Source organism: Populus nigra, chromosome 5, assembly GCF_951802175.1.
Source record: "Populus nigra chromosome 5, ddPopNigr1.1, whole genome shotgun sequence".
Taxonomy (NCBI): Eukaryota; Viridiplantae; Streptophyta; class Magnoliopsida; order Malpighiales; family Salicaceae; genus Populus; species Populus nigra.
The window spans coordinates 18,334,819-18,354,257 of NC_084856.1; the positions used below are offsets into that span (position 1 = coordinate 18,334,819).

Sequence of the window (19,439 nt, forward strand, 5' to 3'; positions counted from 1 at the left end):
AATCTATCAAAATCAATTAGGATTTATTTGCTAGATATATTGCTAACCCTACCAAATCATGGCCTTCTTCTATTACCAATGTTAATGATCTTTGCTACGCTTTATTAAAGCATGATTTTATTAGAGAAAAATAGAGAAATTAATTTTCAGGTATCTTTTTTTTTTTATCTCACTATTGTTATGTTCCACCACGCAACCCTTCTTTTTTGTATGTACTGTTAACGTTACAGTAATTTTGAAAGGAAATTGAAGAGATAATAGAACTTGAGTGACCGAAACTATTACAGTAACTATTACAGTTATCTCACTATTGTTAACGTTACAGTGATTCTCTCGGACATGACAACGTAATTTAACTATAGCTATCAAACTATTGTGAGACTAGTTGGTCCTCGAACTGAGTTCTCAAATTCACCAACCCTTCCTTCGTTCTCTTTCAACAATTTTTTAATGCAGCTCTTGGCCATGCCATTGCACGCTCCGCGTCACATGCACGCGTGTTTGGACCACAAGACGTAATCCGCTCAACCTTACTTCAATGTCGGAATAGGAAAAAAAATCAATGAACATGAATATTTTGAAGTTGGACCGATCAACAATAAATGCTCCCCGAACATGTGTGGGTGCATACAATTGGAGGACTCATTGTTATAAGCTTTTACAATCAAAACTGCAAATCCTCCCAACCAAACCAACAATTACATTACATAACCGAAAAAACTAAAATACATGATGTTTTAGAACAATGTGGACTCCTCCACAATTCATAATAGATGAGGTTTTTTTTTTATTATTATCAAACTTTTTTCTTCCTTTTAATTTGATTTTTTTATTGTAGAATTAGTTGTTGGGTTCTTATAATTTGTTATGTAAAGACAAAATTTAAAGAAAGAGAACCAAAGTAAAAAATAAAAAAAAAATTAGGTGGTGCTTTTGACATTGGCGTGAAAATTAGCTTTGATTCACCTACTTGACAATGAATACATTTTTAGTCTTTATTTTTTAAAAAATTTCACTCTCAATGCCAAAAAAAAAATTTAGTTTCTAGATTAAAAGATGAGAGAAAAAATCATCAGATTTGAGTGAGAAAAAAGAATAAATTCAGTTGGTGTCAATTCCAACCATGAAAAAATCGATCTTGGTGTTAAAAAGTTTCATTTGATGAGAAGAGATTGACATTATTTCTTTACCGTACTTGAGATGATAGATTTGAGCTTGAGATGTTTTTTGGTTTCTAAGTTGTTTTTATTTTTGTGAACTATTTTTTAAATATATATTAGTCTCATACATGAGTTTTTTTAGGTTTTTAGAGTGTTTTTTAGCTTTTTTTTAAGTTCATATAAATAAAATAAAATTTTTCATCATTTAAAAAAAACATATATTTTTTTAATTTATTTTCTATGAAATTCTGTGACCTGAGTCACGAATTTAGTAAGTTAATCTAGATTGATTCAGGTTTTTTTTTTAATTTTTTTTTAATTTTTTTCTTCAACAATGAGTTGATCTTTTTTTTTTCTAAATTGAATATTATTTTTTGTTCTTTAATATTTAATTGATTGAAATTGAATTTATAATTTTTTTTGATTTATTTTTAATAAAGTTATCACGATCTTATAATTTAAATAACAAGTTTTCCAGGTTAATTATAATTAAGTTGGTAGATTTAATATTATTATTTTAATATTTTTTAAAGTTATATCATATAATATACATCAGATTTTAAGGTAATGATTGTTTTTTCCTGTAGGAAACACAATAGCACCGTCTTTACACTTTTTTTTTCGCGGTTAAAATCCGATGAACTGATCCCCACTGTAAAGTGACCGAGAATCTAGTAAAACCTACTCTTTAGCAGTGGTTAGTTAACCTTAAACTGGTTTATTAACCAAACCATGATTACTGAGAGACAAGCCAATACAGTAAAATCACGACAGAGAGACTTCAACAAAAAGCCTCATAGTTTAATAAATTACAATTTAATAAAAAGAAGAAAGAGATAATTATGTAAAAAGAAAAAACAATTATTAACAATCTTTTTAATAATACCCACACTTGTCCTTTCTTACTCTCCATGGGCAGCCCGAACTCACGATCTTTTCAAAATTTACATCGAGAAGAACCCTGCCCGACCTGCCCTAAACCTGAACGAGAAACTACGGGCAGTTAGTCAATCAGTCACCATGCCACACCAGTATTCTCTGCTTTCTCTTTCTTTTTGTGATGATATTTATTTTTTTCTATATCTTCTGGACTCTCTCTTCTGTCTCTACGATCAAGATCCAACGGTCCAAAATGCATGGAGCTCTTAACGCTTGTTTCTTCAGGTTTTAGAGCCTGAAACCTCCAGATCTGCTCTCTCTGTGCTCAGATCTTCATTCCTGGTACGCTTCACCTCTCTAATTCTCTTCCTTGTGTTTTAATTTCTCTGTTTTGATCACTTCTCTGCTTGGTTCGCTTCCTTTTGAGCTCGGTTCTGTACTTTTCCTCTGAGAATGAAAGTTTTTTTCTGTTGATTTCTTGTTTACTTGCCGTTTTGAGCTTTTGTGAGCGCTTTGAGTCAAATTTAGCTCTCTTTGCCCCAATTTTCTTGTTTACAGTGAAAACCGAGTAATTCATCGTGTTATTCTCCCTTTTTGTGAAGCTTTGCTCGTTTTTGCTTCAAATTCTCTGGTTCCGTTGAATTTTGATGCTTTCTCCATGAGAATTTGCTTGTTTTGCTTCGAACTTCAGGAGTTTGTCTGCTTCTGTTACGATTTCCGATATAGTTTAACTTGACTTTGTGCTGGTTTTTCAATTTTGAATATCTCTGTCGAAGACCGTCGCCGGCAAGGGTTTATCCTCGCAGAAAGCTGTTTTTTGTCTAGTTCTGTGTTGAAAAAAACTCTTTTTCTTTAAAATACGTTCTCATCTCTCTGTTTAACTTTTTTTTCACTGTTAAACGAACATTCTTGAAAACAAGATTTTTATTTGTTTTTGTTTATATAATTATGAGTTTCATTTATTTTTATTTTTTTGGATTTTTTTGTCTTTTGCGCGGTGCGAGATCTGACAGCTAATACGGTTTTTGGAACAGATCTAACGGTCATGGATCCTGTTTGCGCAGGTGCTTTTTATTTCTCTTTTTTTTTCCTTTTTTTGACGCCCGCAAATGGAGGCTCGATACGGATCAGTGACAGTTACCCTTACTAACGGCTTGCTAATGTGCGCCTGCGAGGTTCTGACTACTTTACTAGTTTCTGCTTTCTTCAAAGCCCAACTTTTGGCCCAGGTAAGTGTTTTTCTTTCATTTTGCCAAGCTTGTTGTCCTTCAAGTTGTTAATTGATGTGTTCCTGCCTTTATTTGGCTTCTGTTTGTGTTTGGAGTTCCTTTTAGGTTAGCGTGTTTCACGTTTCATTTCCTGCTAACCTGCGCTGTTTCTAGCTAGTTTTTCTGGACCCTAGTCGTGTTATATGCTCTCTATGCTGCTAACATGCGCCAGAGTGGCTTTCTTTAGGTGGTGGGGTTGGACATTTTCTTAGGATTGGCCTCTTGCGTGCGACTAGGTCCTTTTTGGTTTTTTTATTCGGCCTTATCTTGCTTTCTCGCCGTAGAAACGCGCTGTAGGCTAAATTGCGCATGGGGCTTTTTGTGTGATTAAAGAGCGCCGTGGATAGGAAGAAATATTTGGGGTATAGACGGTTTAGGACACGGTTTGAGTCCCGGTTTTGTTTGCCCTCGTGGGCCTGTGGGGGCTGGGATATAAAAAAAAAAAAAAAACTCTGCAGGGTAACTTTTTATTTTATGTCATGTTGTAACTTGTAATAGGAAAAGTCATGTCAAATGGGAAAGCATCTTTTGATGTTGTTAAGGCCGTGTTAGAATATTCTCTTAGGATGCCTTGTTTGTCATTTCTTATGTCATAGGAGATAGACTATTCCTAGTTGATACGTGTTATCATTTAATGATAAATCTTGATTATTTCAAGATGACAAATCTGCTGATGCATGAAAGGGTCTCCAATTTTTGGCATATTATATTTCCCACCCTTGCCTGTACGTTTTGACGAGCCCCCCTCGCACCACCAACTTGCTTTATTTTATTTTTTAGGTCTTCATTAATAATTTTAAATTTTAAACCTACGAAGATTCAACAGTTGAGGGTAGAGTCAGACCCATTAAGAAAAAAAAAAGTAGAGTTGTTGTGGGTGGTAACAAGTTTTATTGAGCGCTTACGAGATATGGATATGTAGAAGGCACTATTTTCACAATTTGCTTTATGATCATAATGGAATCTCTGTACTGATGCCTTAATTTTCTTGAAGAAAAAGAAGTGTCCCAAACAGTAAGATGAGTGTGACTAGTGAAGGGATGTTTCTCTTATCTGTAAAGAGAAACCTCATTTCCCTTTCCGGTTGTGGTTGCCACATATATTCCAGAGGCACCGTGGCCATGTCTCACTTTCTTTTCAAAATAGGGAACAAAGAAATAGATTCTGAAAAAAAAAAGGAGAGAGAAGAACCTGGTTCTCGCTGTCATGCTCTATAGTAAGACGCTTTACTGACTTCCTCTTCAAATGGAGATAGTTTATGGCCTTGGATGCTTTCAGTTATTTGGTCTACCGCACCTGTTGATGCTATTCCATCAACCAGCTGAGAATTCCATTCTTGTTGGTTCACTTAATTATTTCTTTTAATTTACACTCTTTTCGCACAGGCTTATTGTTTCATGGAATTCAACAAGTCTCCTAAATTGATGTAGCTAGTTGAAAAGTTTCTTTAAGGCGGAAAGAAAAAGAGAGTAGTGTGGGATTTGGAAATTTTACTTCAGAGGTTAGCCAATACTTTTTTAACTTTAAATATAAAACTTAAACAAAATGAAGAAAATTCCTTTCAATTCCTTCACCTAAATATATCTACACGTTTGCATGCAATAAACGTGTATAATGTCAATTGCAATAGCAATGGGTTTTGCAACGAAAGATACCCTGTAGCTATCTTCTTGATGTTTTTCTGTTTATTTTTTAATTAAGCACACATGATGCTGCCTTTTGTTTATCCCAGTCGTGGAAAACTGTGTTGTACAGCTCTGCTATTAATTCGATAATATTTATTGTACTATTTTGGAGACCTTGTGTCGTACCATTATCTATTGCCTAAGATATAAAGTCTCTGTTAGACCCACTATGAAATGCTATTTCATAAAAATGGTTTCAGGATCCCTGCGGGTTGTTGCTGACTGCCAAACCTAGAATGAAGGGAGATGAGGCACAAGGCCATGATAATCCAGTTGATGCAGAAGGAGATGATGGTAATGATGAGGACGACGGGGATGATGATGAAGGGGATGGTGGCTTTGGAGAAGGTGATGAAGATTTGTCGTCTGAAGATGGAGAGGACTTGCCCAACAACCCCAACAATGACAAGAGTAACTCAAAGAAGGGTCCGGATGGTGGAGCAGGTGGGGCGGATGAGAATGGAGAAGAGGAACAAGAAGATGATGAAGATGATGGCGAAGGTCAAGATGACGATGAAGAAGATGACGATGATGACGACGATGATGGCGGGGAAGAGGCTGAGGAAGAAGTTGAGGAGGTAGAGAACGAAGAGGAAGAAGAAGATGAAGATGAGGAAGCCCTCCAGCCCCCAAAGAAGAGGAAGAAGTGAAGTAGGAGAATAGTGAAAGCCTCCGCACTCCAGATACACTGCTTGTTTCTCAGTGACTTTGTTATCTAACTTTGTTAATCTACTTAGATTACGAGGAGGCCTGTTTAGGATAATGGTATTATGCATAATTATCGTATTTTCCTTGCATGGTTAGAGAGCACTCTAGAAGTACTGTGAGCTGCGGCAATGATTAATTCGAGAAATGTGATGGATTATGATCTTTAGCTACACAATCAGACACAGTTTCTATTCTTGCCGATAAACTGCTATATACGCAAATGGGCTGGGCTTATGGAATGATCTCATGGCTAACTGTTGCCCACTAATAAACATGAAAAACTAATGTTTCTGTTTAGGTGGTGGAAGAGGTGAATGGGCAGAAGATGTGTGCTTACAACGTTAATCCATTAATTGTTGTAGCCATTTGGACATTTGATGCTTCTTCGAGGACCACCAAGTAAAATCATAGAAGTTGATATCATATGTTGTACATGATCCCCAAGTGTTTCTTCTTCTTCTTCTTCTTCTTTTTCCCCCCGCTGTTCACTCTCCTTTCTATTTCAACGGTGGATCTGATTCCATCTTATAATCTATAGAGAACAAATGGTAGCCTCGCCGGAGCAGCAAAGCTTAGCCAACAAATGCAAAGATCAAAGTAAAGGTGTTCACATACACAATTTAAGTACAGCTATGCTCACATTGGCAAAATTAGTATTCCCCCCTTCATATTTATCCCATCATATACACAAAATCATTACCACTCCATTTCGTCACTATTTATCCCAGCACCACCCAAGTATTTTGAGCTAACCCCCAACTAGATTTATTTTACTAGCATCATCACCAAAGTATTTTTGGAAAATGACAACGCACGACGAACATACAAGTGATCTTAGAAGACTTTACTCCAATATACTGATTGTTGGCTAAACGATAAGTTTCCCTTCACTAATCAATAAGTCAAGCATTGGAGATTTTGCTTGGCTGAATTATGAACAGTCGACCGCAATATATTTTGAGCAAAGATTCTCTAAAAGCTTTTTCCACCACCCATATTATCGAACAAGAACTATGTGCCAAATTTACAAATCAAGCAAATAATAGATGCCTATCAATCCTTTGTGGAAGTTATCATCAGCACCGCACCACTAATTCTCCATCATTATTGCGCACACAGTGAAAAACAGGATCCACGTAAATGCTTACAAGAAAGCGGCCAGTACATTGATCTCTGAGAACCTTTATTCCATCATGAATGTTCGCAGGCTATCTACTCTATCAACTTTGGAATATGAGTGCGTGTGTGAGAGATGGGGGGAGACGAGTGCAGTAATAATTCTGGCGGACGTCCTAACATGTTCATTACACAAGGGGACTTTGAAGCAGATCGAAAGCTTAATTTACCTTTCTAACACAGTTTAATAAAGTTTTGGAAAAATAAGAGCACAATTTGAGCTAGCGGTTGTGTTCAAATTTTGCTCTTTTATTAATACTTTTCCAATTCATGATTAGAAAGGTAAAAACCACTATGTTCACTATTGAAATTAGCTAGTGATTGTTTCAAAATTCATGTCTCATTCAAATGTTTCATTCAAATTAATTAACATGTACAGTGTCAACCTATAATTTTATAGAGATCCAATGACGGAGAAATAAGATTCAAGGTCCACTAACTAAGAAAGAGAGAGGAGATAAGTTAATGTAACATGAGTGAGAACAAGACGAGAAAAAAAAGAGAAGAAAGAATGACTTACCAGGAACACATTGGGGCTCCGTTTTCGACACACCTGATACTATTAGAAAGATTTCGACGAAATATAACTATCCACACATTAAAAAACCACCAAACAAGATCATAATCGATTATGAGTTTTGTTGGGGTTAATTTAGGATTAGTTACAAACTCATTTGGTGGTCTTCCAAGAACTAGTTAGAATCATCTCGATGAAATATTTCTAATGGTACTAGGAATATTGAAAATAGAGCTCTGATAAGTTCTCGGTGACCCATTCTTTCTTTTCATTTTTTTCTTCTCTTGTTTCTCTTTTCAACCACATCACCTTATCTCCTCTCTTTTTTCCTGGTTATTAAATCTTGAATCTCATCTTTTGACCATTGTATCTTCATAAAATTTTGGGTTAACTTTTATTCATGTTAATTAATTTACAAAAAAAACATGTATTTTGAAACATGACTATACAAGCTATATTCAGAAACATGGTTGTGTTCAAAATATGTTATTTCTCAAATACTTTTTCGACTTATGTCATTCTTTCCATGATGTGTTATTTTTCAGAAAAGATTCCAAATCAAAATTAACAATTGTTGTTTGCATGAGCACACAGACAAATAAAAAGCTCTAGGAGGAGCAGCAAGGAGCAACCACAAACAGATGATTAATATGTTTACAAGTATGAAAAATAGATATAAAATTATGACTCAAAATAGGCAAATTAAAAATAAAGCCACTAAGATCATTTCATCTCTAGAAAACAAGGTGCAATAATGTAATTTACACATACATTATACTCTTCCAAACAAAAAAGAGAAAAAAAGGAGCGAAATAGTTTTGTACTTTTGCCACGTAACACGTTGCACATTTTTACAATTTTTTGGGCACACATTTAAGCCAATAAAATAGAAATATCAAATATAGCAAAAATCATCGAAGTTCCTCAACCCATAAAAATTAATAAATAAATAAGAAAGGAAGACAAAACCCAACTGTAAACCATAAAATATACTAGATGAAAAAATAAATATGCACTTTGATTGAACAAGCTTAAAATAAGAAAGATACTCAAAGATGGGTTCTCCTGTATCACAAGGAGTAACTCAAAACAAAATGAGATAAAGGAAAAGAATCCATGAAGTCGATCTCAACTATTTTAGAAACTCAGGTATAGTTGAGTTAGTTAAAGACATCCTCAATAGATTTCAAATACCGAGATAAAACACAAGATCCTTGGACAAATTATTAAAGGATCTTGTAGTTCAAATCACTCTCAAACAAAAACGTGTAAAAGGCAACAAAATGCACACACAAACCCAATCATTGAGCAGTATTTTAAGAATTTGTTTACTAACTGAATACTTTGGACATCAGCTAAAAGTCCTCCGAGTAATATGGTCCTTGAAATATATTAGAAGCAAGAAGGTTGAGGTAGAATAAACAAATTACTCATGAACCTTTTATTAAAGTTAGATTACCAAAAAAAGTATTTAATATACAAAAGCGCTCCAAAAATTAGATAATACTCATTTCACACACCAAATTTGCCTATGGATCATAAACATCAAATCAAGGATTCAAATATATATGTGAAGATGAAGACAGAAACCATGGTCCCATATTACAGTATTGGAACATAAGTAAAATGAAAAGAGAAGATAACCAAAATATCAATAATTATATGTCTTATAGAAAAATAAAAAGTATCAATTCTTATGAGTTATGTCAAAGAAGATAAGGGCTAGGAAGAGAAAGATTAAGATAAAGAAGATCAGAAATACTTCACAAAGTTCAGTCAACTTGGCTAGCTTAACGTTATCAACTATAGAAATATTCCCACTTCAAATTCCCCCCTAGCAAATGATGCACATTATCTCCTAGATAAAATTCCCCAAGGAGCATGAACATTTTTCCTCAAGCTCACAGCAAATCATCTGCAAATACGGAGTCCAATCATGTAAAGATATTTACAAAAGATAAATATAGTCCTCTCAAACACAAGATTTTTATTCAAACTTTTAAACAGTCAATATTTAGAATATGAAATCAGATGCCATGACATCTAGGAAGGAAAAACATGTGCAATAATATAATATAATTGAAAACTGCAGATCAAACTAATTTGGTATTACGAGTTTTTGAAATCAACACGCTGCTAAGAAACTTGAAATCTCATAATAAAGAGAGAGATAAGAACTTAAAAATAAACAGTACAATGAGACAATTAATGTGTGATGGCGCAGACAACTTTTAGTAAAAATAAAACTGGAAGTAGCATCAATTGGCTCTTTACACAACCCAATGGTGAAATTATAGCAGATTGCTACAATACAATTATGATATCGCATGAGAATGCTGTTGGCAGAAAATTAATAGATGCAATATAATCTTGTCTATATGGAAAGATGAAGGTTTATAAAAATAAAGATGTGCTAGGTAAAAGAACAGAAAAAAGAATGAGAAATAAAGAGCACAACATATAGAAAGAAAATGAGAAAAATGTTTTGATTTAAGGTTTATGAAAAGGAAGGTAAAGGAAAGAATGATAAGGAAAAAAATAAATAAATTGCAGATAAAGCTGAAAGCAAGGGATAGGATGATTTCAAGTGAAAATGGAAACCACATTTCTAAATATTAAATGATAATTAATCCAGAAAAAATATGATAAATTGAAGCAAAAACAAATACAGCTGCCATTCTTAAAATCCCAGCAAGGAGAGTAAGAGATTGAGTTGCCATATCTTAAAGGTTGAAAGCAAAAGGAAAACCTCCTTCCTATACTAACAAATAATAACTCCAAACTATTGGCACGCTATTACATGCCACAACTTTCTCTAAACAAATGCATAAGCAGGTCTAAGAAGCAAAATAAGATATCATTCGAAGGGTTTTTCTACAAGGGCAGGGAAAGAGAAAGGGTTCCGTGTGTTTTAAGTTTTAAAGGTTTATACTGGAAAAACCTACAATCAATTAAAGGAGGTGCTTAAGTTTTGATTTTAGCTCGAAGAGGTCTGATGCGGTGAACTAGCTTGAGGCTTTTGGGGTGTTTCACTGTAACTAATAATGGGATGAAATGGGTTTCAAAGCGGAGATTTTGAGGATTGAAAGGGTAAAATTACATCCAATTGTGGGTCAAATCCTTGCGTATATCGAAAGAAGTTGGGATATTCTAAACTTCACACGTAGGAATCCAGGCTTCAGGCCCAAGGTCCCTCCTGCTTTGTATCTAGAGTTCGGATTTCCTCATAAAACCCCCAAAAGAAGCTTTTCAAAATTTCTTAAAATCGGTTTTCCTACCCCATCAACTCCCACCAACTCATTCAATTGTGATATAGCAGCAAAGAAGACACTAACTTCAAAGTATAAACTATACCATGATAAAAAATTTACAGGCAAATTCTGCAGGACTCAGACCAAATATTAGGCATTTCAAATCGGGAAATGAAATCAATATTTTGACGGTACCAACAACTAGAACATGCAGAGAAACATAAGATTAACAGATTGAACAGACAAACAGCATCACTGAAATCTAGCTTAAATAAACCATACCACATATATTTTGGATAGCCGGTAAATGATCCACCAGCCCCCTGACCCCTACCCATCCCTGTCTGCCCAATCTGCGTAGTGCTCGAATAAACATGCTGCAACACTTGCGCAGCCCTATATGCCTCCAATGTTGACTGGCTCCCAACTCCCAATCCCCCCACTTGACTCGTCGCAGTTGGCACCATACTCTGACCGATTACTGGACTGATCATGCCACCACCAACACCTGTGCTCCCTAACAATGCGCTATACAGTGGATTAAACCCAGGATGCTGACCAAACAATGCCAGATTCTGCGCCGCTGCCAAAAACTGCCCTTGAGGCTGTTGATGCACCGGCTGCTGCTGTACCACCTGCTGCATTCCCTGCGCCACATTTTGATTAGTCTTGTTTTTCCCTTCTGTCGCGACCGAGCAACGCAATTGCTGCCCTTCAAATATCTTATGAGGCTCCTCTAATGCCTTTATGGCTCCCTCCACGGTCTTATAAACAAACAAAGCATAACCTCTTGACTTCCCAGTCTCCTTATCAAACCCAATTGGCCCATTCTCAATTTCTCCGAATTTCTCAAAGAAAGCTCTCAACTTTTCCTTATCAGTACTCATTCCTACATTACTCACAAATATCTTCCTCACCCCACCCTCCAATTCCTTCCCTTTGGCCGCCGAGGCCGCATTAGCAGATCCTACAGAAGCCAATTGACAACTAGCCATCCGATCATTAACCATTCTTTTCGTTTCCTTCAACGCAGAGATCGCAGCTTTTCGCGATTTAAACAAGACAAAACCATAGCCTTTTGCTTTACCTGTTGCTTTATCAATTACAACATTGCATTCCTCGATTTCTCCGAAGGCGGCGAAGGCAGATACGAGGTCTTGGCGCGTTGTGTCCCAGGAGAAGCCGTGGACAAAAACATTCCGGTGAGTGACATCGCGGTCGGCGTGTTGATGAATTAGAGAATACAAAGAGGGGTTCTTAATGGCAGAGTTGGTAATTAAGTCGATTAATTGGTCTTTTGTGTAGGGTTCGAGAAGGGTTGAGAGATCGGCAGGGTCTGAAGGGAGGGGTTTGGTTTTTCGTATCTTGAGTTTGGGTTTCTTTAGCGGTTTCTGTTTGGTGGTGGTTTCTGGTTTTTTGGCGGTCTTGAGTTTCTTAGTTTTTTCGGTTTTTGCCATTACAGATGAGAGATGCTGAGAGGGGAGAGAGGGTGGGGGTGCCAGTGGTCAATTAAATTTGGAGCTTTAATAAATAAGTAACTGTTGTTGTTTGGTAGGTTGTGATTTTAGTCCTTTTTCTGTACGAAGTTTCAATTTAGTCATTCAATTTTAAAATCTTGTAAATTGAGACTTTGAATTTGCAAATGGTCAATTATACCATTTGTTATATTAGGGTCGTTTCGGATTACGTTTTAAATGATGTTTTTTAAATATTTAATTTTGTTTTGTTTAAAATTATTATTTTATATTTTTTAATTCTTTTGATTATTTGGTATTAAAATTAATCTTTTAAATATATATTTTTTAAATAAAAAAAATACATGTTACTTCAAATAGTCATAAAAGCATCTACTGCTGCTGTAGCAGTTCACAGTAAATATTTGTTGATCTAAAAACATGAATACTTTAAAATCCCTCGCATAGGAGATGATATTTTAATTCTATATTTTTTAAATATATTAAAAATCAATGAATAATAATAATAATAATATTACTCGCATGTTTAGATATATATAAAAAAAAAGACCGTTTGGGAATACAGTGCAAACCATGTTCTCAAAAAATTTTATTTGTTTTTACTAAAAATTAATTTTTATTTTATTTTGGATTGTTTTGATGCATTGATTTTAAAAATAATTTTTAAAAAATAAAAAATATTATTTTAATGCATTTCGGCATAAAAAATAACTGCAACTACACTTCTAAATAAACCGTGATACTTTGCTAGTATGTATTTCAAATATCTTAACTATTGAAAAAAAATTATAATGTTTCTTAATAATTTGTAAATACTTTAATTTTATAATATCATCATAATGCAATACTTTGTATAAAACACACAATTGATGAATACTGCAAAGGAAAATAAAATACAAATGATTTTAAATTTCTTTATTATATGTGTTTTTCGAAGCTAACTCTTGTTTCTCTATATTCTAAAAAGTTTTGTCAAGGATCAAAAAGATAGTATCATTTATTTATTTTATATGATTATCTAGTACTCATTTACATCTATATAAAAAAGGATAACAAATATGAGAAATATATTGAAAAATATTTAAAATTGTTTTTGAAGTATATTTAATTATCCAAGATTAATGTATTAATTTTTGATTAATCTGGTAAGAATAATATAAATTCGAGGTATTCATGCTTCAGTAAATAACAATTATTATTATTATCATTATCATTATCAATTGTAATTGGTTTCAAAATTACCTAGTCTTGTAAGATAATAAAAAGTTAACTGGGATAGTCTGTTTAATTTAGCATTTCAAAATTGTTTTAAAAAAAAATTATAATGAATTTATAATATTTTTAAATTATTTTGATATAATAGTATCAAAAAATATAATTTTTAATATATTTTTAAATAAAAAATAATTTTTATCATACGTTAAACTTACTAGACATGAACAACAGTGATTATCTCCAGTTATATATTATTATCTGTATAATTATAATCTGGAAATTTCGACAAAACTGTCCGGGTGGTGTAGTTGGTTATCACGCTAGTCTCACACACTAGAGGTCCCCGGTTCGAACCCGGGCTCGGACATGTTCATTTTCGCTGAGTCCAATAGTTTTCTTAACGTTCCACTCCAATCCTCTTTTTAATTTTTTTTTTCCAGAAGTATCCTTGCATGATCCAAAAGTTGTAACATTATACAGCCCAGCACTAACAGTTCTACCCGTAACATGGTCGAAGAAGTTCTAGCATTAAATAGCCCTCGTGATCGGTAATGTTTTCGAAACTGTATTTTTTAAAATTTTAATTTTTTATTTTAAATTATTTTTTATATTTTTAAATCGTTTTGATATTAAAAATATTTTTTAAAAATTAAAAAATATATATATTATTTTGATATATTTTCAAATAATTATTTTTTTTAAAAAATAACTATTTTCATTTCACAAACAACCTCAAAAATTAAGCTTGATCATGTAGATTAGCAGACATAATTCTATACTTAAGGTTCATTCAATCAGTTGATTAGCAAATTCAGTGGTTGATTATTAGCAAAATTAGCAATGTCAGATAAATGTTCCCTTAGACTGGGCTGTATTAGACCTCCAACAGAGTAGTTGGCACTCCTTGTAAAAGATGACTACGTAGGAAAGGATACATCTAAAAGTGTGTTTGTAATATATGGTGGTGTATTTTTTAAAAGTGTTCTTATTTAAAAATATATTAAATTTTTAATTTTTTTTATATTAATATATTAAAATTATTGAAAATTACTAAAAATTATTAATTTAATGTTTTTGTAAAGAAAAAACACTTAAAAGCATAAATGATACATATAAAAGTGTGTTTGTCATTTATGGTCCATAATATTTTTTACTTAAAAATATATTAAAAAATATTTATTTAAAAAAATTATATTAGCAAGTCAAAATCATTAAAAAATACTAAAAATTATTAATTTAATATTTTTTTAAAAGTGCACAAAGATTACACCAACATCAAGGATATTTAAAGATGAGTTAAGTTTCAATTTTGTAAAATTAGAATTTAATTGAGGTTGAAAATAGAAATTATAAAAACGAGGATCATATTTGACAAGGAACAAAAACTCAAGTCCTGTTTAGAATTTGGTGTAGAAAACTTCATTTTGGTTCCTAAACTTTTATGTTTTCTATCATTTGGCCCCTGTAATTTTAAAGATTTATGTTTTGATACCAAACATTATTTTCTTCATGTTTCAATCTATAGATATTAAGAGAGGAGAGAATAAGTCACCAAGAAAATTTAAAAATAAAAAAATAATTGGTTAACCATATTCCAACTACAAAAAAAAATCGATATTTGTGTCAATGAATTTGTATTTTTAAAAGGGTTCAATGGTGGTGATATTTCACTGTTTATCTATTGTTGCAGCATCAAACTCATTTGTTATTATTTATTGTATCTTTAACATACCCAATATTTAAAAAAAAAAAAAAACAAAGTGAAATTGGTATTTTTATGACACACTACTATCAAAGGTAATAGTTGACTTGTTCAATTTAATCTAAAATTTTAGACAATTAGTTTATTCCATAATATAATATTTTCCTTATCAGTTGATCAATTAGGCGACCGTTTCCATAGACTAATTGAGACAGTAGCGAAACTAATTGTTCAATTCACCAAATAGTCGATCGGATCAATTTTTAAATCTATGACTAGTTCAAGTGAAAATTGTACTTTTTTCTTCAAAATTCACTCAAATAAATTAAGTATTGTGTTATTTAAGAAATATTACATAAAGTGAAACAATTAAATTAGTTACACCATTAACCAAGGCACATGTTTATTTTTAAGTAAAAATAAATATAAAAAAAAAAGTACAACATAATTATAGACATGCTAAAAAAAATTACTTTAGATAGATCATTTCTATTTAATTTAGATATTTACACATTTTGGATACAAAATTATATTACAAAGCAAAACATTCATTTTTTCCATTTGCATCATTTGATTTCAAAATAAAAGATACAATTACATGATTTATTACTCGAAATGATGCTATAAAATACCTAAAAGTTTATTTAATACTGAAAATCAATCAATTTTATATATAATGATCAATTACTATTATCTCTTATATATATATTTATTGCATCAATTTCTAAAAAAATAATTTATTCTTTCACCCTTGGTCTTACAAATCAATATAATTAACACAAACATAATAATGTCCTCTCTAGCCTAAATTAGACATTTTTCCATTACTAAATTAATTAGTTTCTCTAATTAACCATTAACCAGGGCACTAACTCTGTTAATCAGGATAACTAGCTTATTCAATAGCCCATTAACCAGGGCACTAGTCCTTTAACTAGGATAACTAATTTCTTCACTGATTTCACATTCTTCAAATAAGATCAAGATACATTTAAATAAAATTACGATTACAATTTAAATAACATTTTAGTTTAAATGTGTCGAGTATTTACTTGATGTCTGAGCATGTGAAATGATTTTCGTTACCGAGTAGGTCCTGCGACCTCTCATGTACTAGCTAGAACAATATATCATTTTCTATTTATACACCACAAAAGTCAATTTCATTTTCCATGCACATTTTTATTTCTTACCATGTATAAATACTCTTAGATAAACTCATTTTTTTTAATTACCAAGATCATTTCATTATCCAATCTAATTACTAACTAAAAAACACAATTTTATATGATTTGGCTATCAATTAATTCAAACAACCCCAAGTATTCAATTTTCATCCATGGTCGGGTTTTCCATCAAGATAGAGGGTAAGTGTTCTTTATTAATTCTATAAATTAATGACTAACCCAATTATTTTTCACATCGATAAACATTATTCAATCACAAATATATGCATTAAAACAACCCAACACAAAATTTATCATCACATACTACAACACATACAAATTCAAATGTATAAACATTACTCCAAACATATCAATTACCTTAAACAAGTTCCTTACCCCTTAAATAATGGAAAACCAAGGATTAAACTCAAGTGTAACTAAATTCTTCTTCCACTCTTTTCCAATCTTCCACTTCCCTTTCTTAATCCTCTCTTTAATTTTCTAACTCTTCAAAACCTCTTCAACTCACTTAATCTTCTTTCTTTAATCACTACAAAATCTTTTCAACTATTTATTTTTATCTTCAATGTGTAGATTTTCAAGAGTTTAGGTGGAAAATCTCAAGAACCCTAATTTCCTATTTCTCTTATTTATACTGTCAGCCATATGGCATTGTGGAAGATTTTTTGTTCATTTTTTTCTGCCTAATGCTATATTAACTCTATTTTCTTAAAGTTAGAATTTGTCTCCATTCATCTCTTGTTTTTTTTAAACCCTATTAGTTCTTTCCTTCTTCTTATTTAATGCTTCTATTTATTATATTCAATCACACCCCTCCCAATTAATTACACTCTTAAAATTTTATTATTTTTGTCCATTTATCACCAATTTAAAATCACAATATTTCTTTATCACTATAAAATTTTAACTTGGTTTTATAGCACCATTCATTTCAAACAATGTTTTTTTTTTTGACATCATACTTTTAGCTTTTTTTTTTAATCTTGTTAATATTATTTTTTTTTCGTTTTCATTTCTCTTGATTTGTATTATCTCCTATTTGCTGAGTTTTCAAGGATATTAGAAGGTGAATTGGGTTTTGATTTTACAAAATCATAATTTAATTTGATTGAAAAAACAAGGACCATATTTGACAAGGAATAAAAACACATGCCTTGTTTAGATTTTGATGTGGAAAACTTCAATTTAATACCTAAAGTTTACATTTCCTATCATTTAGTCCATGTTGTTTTGGATATCACATTTTAATACAAAACTCTATTTTCTTCATTTATTTGATATTAAGAAATAAAAGAAAAGGCCATTGGAAAGTTTTGAGGGGAGAGAAAATGGTTGGAAGACCATATTCTAGTCATAAAAAAGTTAATATTTGTGTCAATGAGTTTGTCTTCTCAAGAGGTGTTTAATGATGGTGATGTTTCACAATTCACATGTTATTGAAGTGCCACATTCATTTTCATTATGAATTGCACTGTTTTTATTTTGAACAATGCTCTTTTTTTCCCCATCAAACTTGTAGTTTTTTCAATTTCATCATTTGATGTTACAATATCATTTTTTTCATTTACATTTCTTTTTATTTGCATTATTCCTAATTTGTTGAGTTTTTAAGGATATTAAAAAATGAAATGGGTTTTGATTTTGAAAAATTAGAATTTAACTAGAGTTAAAAGTAAAAATTAAAAAGAATAGGGACTAGATTTGACAAGAAACAAAAACACATGTCCTTTTTATATTTTGATATGGGAAATTTCAGTTTAATCCCTAAAGTTTTATATTGCCTATCATTTGGTCCCTGCTATTTTAAAGATTCATATTTTGATACCAAACTTCATTTTCTTCACATTTTAATCAATGAATATTGAGAGAGAAAGTCGTCAAGAAATTTTAAGGAGATAAAATATAGCTAGATGGTCATATTTTGGCCATCATAAAGGCTAATATTTGTGTCAACGAGTTTGTTTTCTTAAGAGAAGTTTAGTGGAGGTGGTGCTTCCCTTTAAATATGTTAGAAAATATAGACAGGAGTTTGTTTAATTTTTTTATTCATTTGATTTTTTTTTTAGTGATTTTGGGTTAGAAATTGGTTTATTGAGATTCTTATAGTGTTTTTGAGGTATTTTTCATGTGAAACTGAGCTAAAATTTGGGTTTTTGATACCTAAAAACCTGGATCTTGATTTTTCAATTACCAAAGATTATCAAAAAAACTGTCTAGCAAGTGACCTATCACTTATTATAAGAAACTTGGAGCAAATGTCGTCTGCTTCTAAGATAAAAAAAAAATACATGGCTTGAGCGTAGGCTCTTTTTATTAGAAAACAAACTTGTGGGTATGGCCTGTCATGCCGATCAACATGGCCTTTTTTGTTTTTTCTTTGCATTAATCTATTTTATTAAAAATTGATTAATTTGATTTCTCTAAGTTTTTAAACATTGTGGTTTATCTTTGTTTTTCAAATAGTAATTGATATTTTTATATTTTAAAAAAATATATAATGCTGTGAAAATATGACTTTAATTTTTCTCTTCTTATATTTTATATAAATTAGTTGTATTTATATGATGTACTTATAAAAATAGAATCATTTTATTAGTAGCAACAATGATTATCTTCTAAGATAAAATATACAAAAATATATAAAATAAAAAAGATATTCGATGTATAATATTTTCAAGTACATCCATCATTTGATTTAACTATAAATGCTAGCTTTTCAGTTTAGTATTTAATTAGTGTTAACAACTATATCTTGATTTATAAGTTAATATATATTTTAAAATTTATTTTATAAAGTATGAACAATAACTTTTTGATTCCCAATTAAAAAAACTTTATGATATATGAAAATGTAGCCGTAATGTAGTTGTTTCTTTCTCTTACATTAAATATTAACTTAAAATTCTACACACATCTTAACGTTGACATGTAGATGACTAGTTAACATAAACCTAAAACATATGGGAAAATCATTTTACAAATATTATGGCTTGTGAGTGTTTTCACCATGGATTCATACAATGTTCTCATATTTATGTTTTTTTTTGTTTTTTTTATTATTTTAATATAATCCTCCCACATTTAGTTTATTTAGGATTGAGATCAATAATTTATTTCAGTTGACTTAGCAAGGCTTTTTTGCAATGTTAAAAAAAGGTTTTGGCATTAAATTGATACTCAATTTGAAAAAATCAAAATCAATTTTATTGATTAGAC

The 19,439-nt window shown here is 31.5% G+C and overlaps 2 protein-coding genes and 1 non-coding gene across 4 annotated transcripts; 2 read left to right on the forward strand and 1 right to left on the reverse strand.

The window, feature by feature from the left end:
• Positions 1-1,862: 1,862 nt before the first annotated feature.
• On the reverse strand, positions 1,863-12,140 carry LOC133695049 (UBP1-associated protein 2B-like). Its single transcript, XM_062116808.1, has 2 exons — positions 10,927-12,140; positions 1,863-9,308 (listed from the first exon to the last, which is right to left on the reverse strand). Coding segments are annotated over exons 1-2 (1,176 nt in total). The 5' UTR covers positions 12,102-12,140; the 3' UTR covers positions 1,863-9,307.
• Positions 3,125-5,875, forward strand: LOC133695051 (protein bfr2-like). 2 transcript variants are annotated; one of them, XM_062116809.1, is made up of 2 exons: positions 3,125-3,268; positions 5,193-5,875. In XM_062116809.1, the coding sequence occupies exons 1-2, from the start codon at positions 3,149-3,151 to the stop codon at positions 5,640-5,642; spliced, it is 570 nt and encodes a 189-aa protein (XP_061972793.1). In that variant the 5' UTR covers positions 3,125-3,148; the 3' UTR covers positions 5,643-5,875. The 2 variants fall into 2 exon arrangements, with proteins under 2 accessions (XP_061972793.1, XP_061972794.1); XM_062116810.1 differs by lacking the exon at positions 3,125-3,268 and adding an exon at positions 4,505-4,645.
• Positions 12,141-13,627: 1,487 nt separating the features above from the next.
• On the forward strand, positions 13,628-13,701 carry TRNAV-CAC (transfer RNA valine (anticodon CAC)). Its single transcript has one exon. It is a non-coding gene; the product is annotated as a tRNA-Val (tRNA).
• Positions 13,702-19,439: the final 5,738 nt, after the last annotated feature.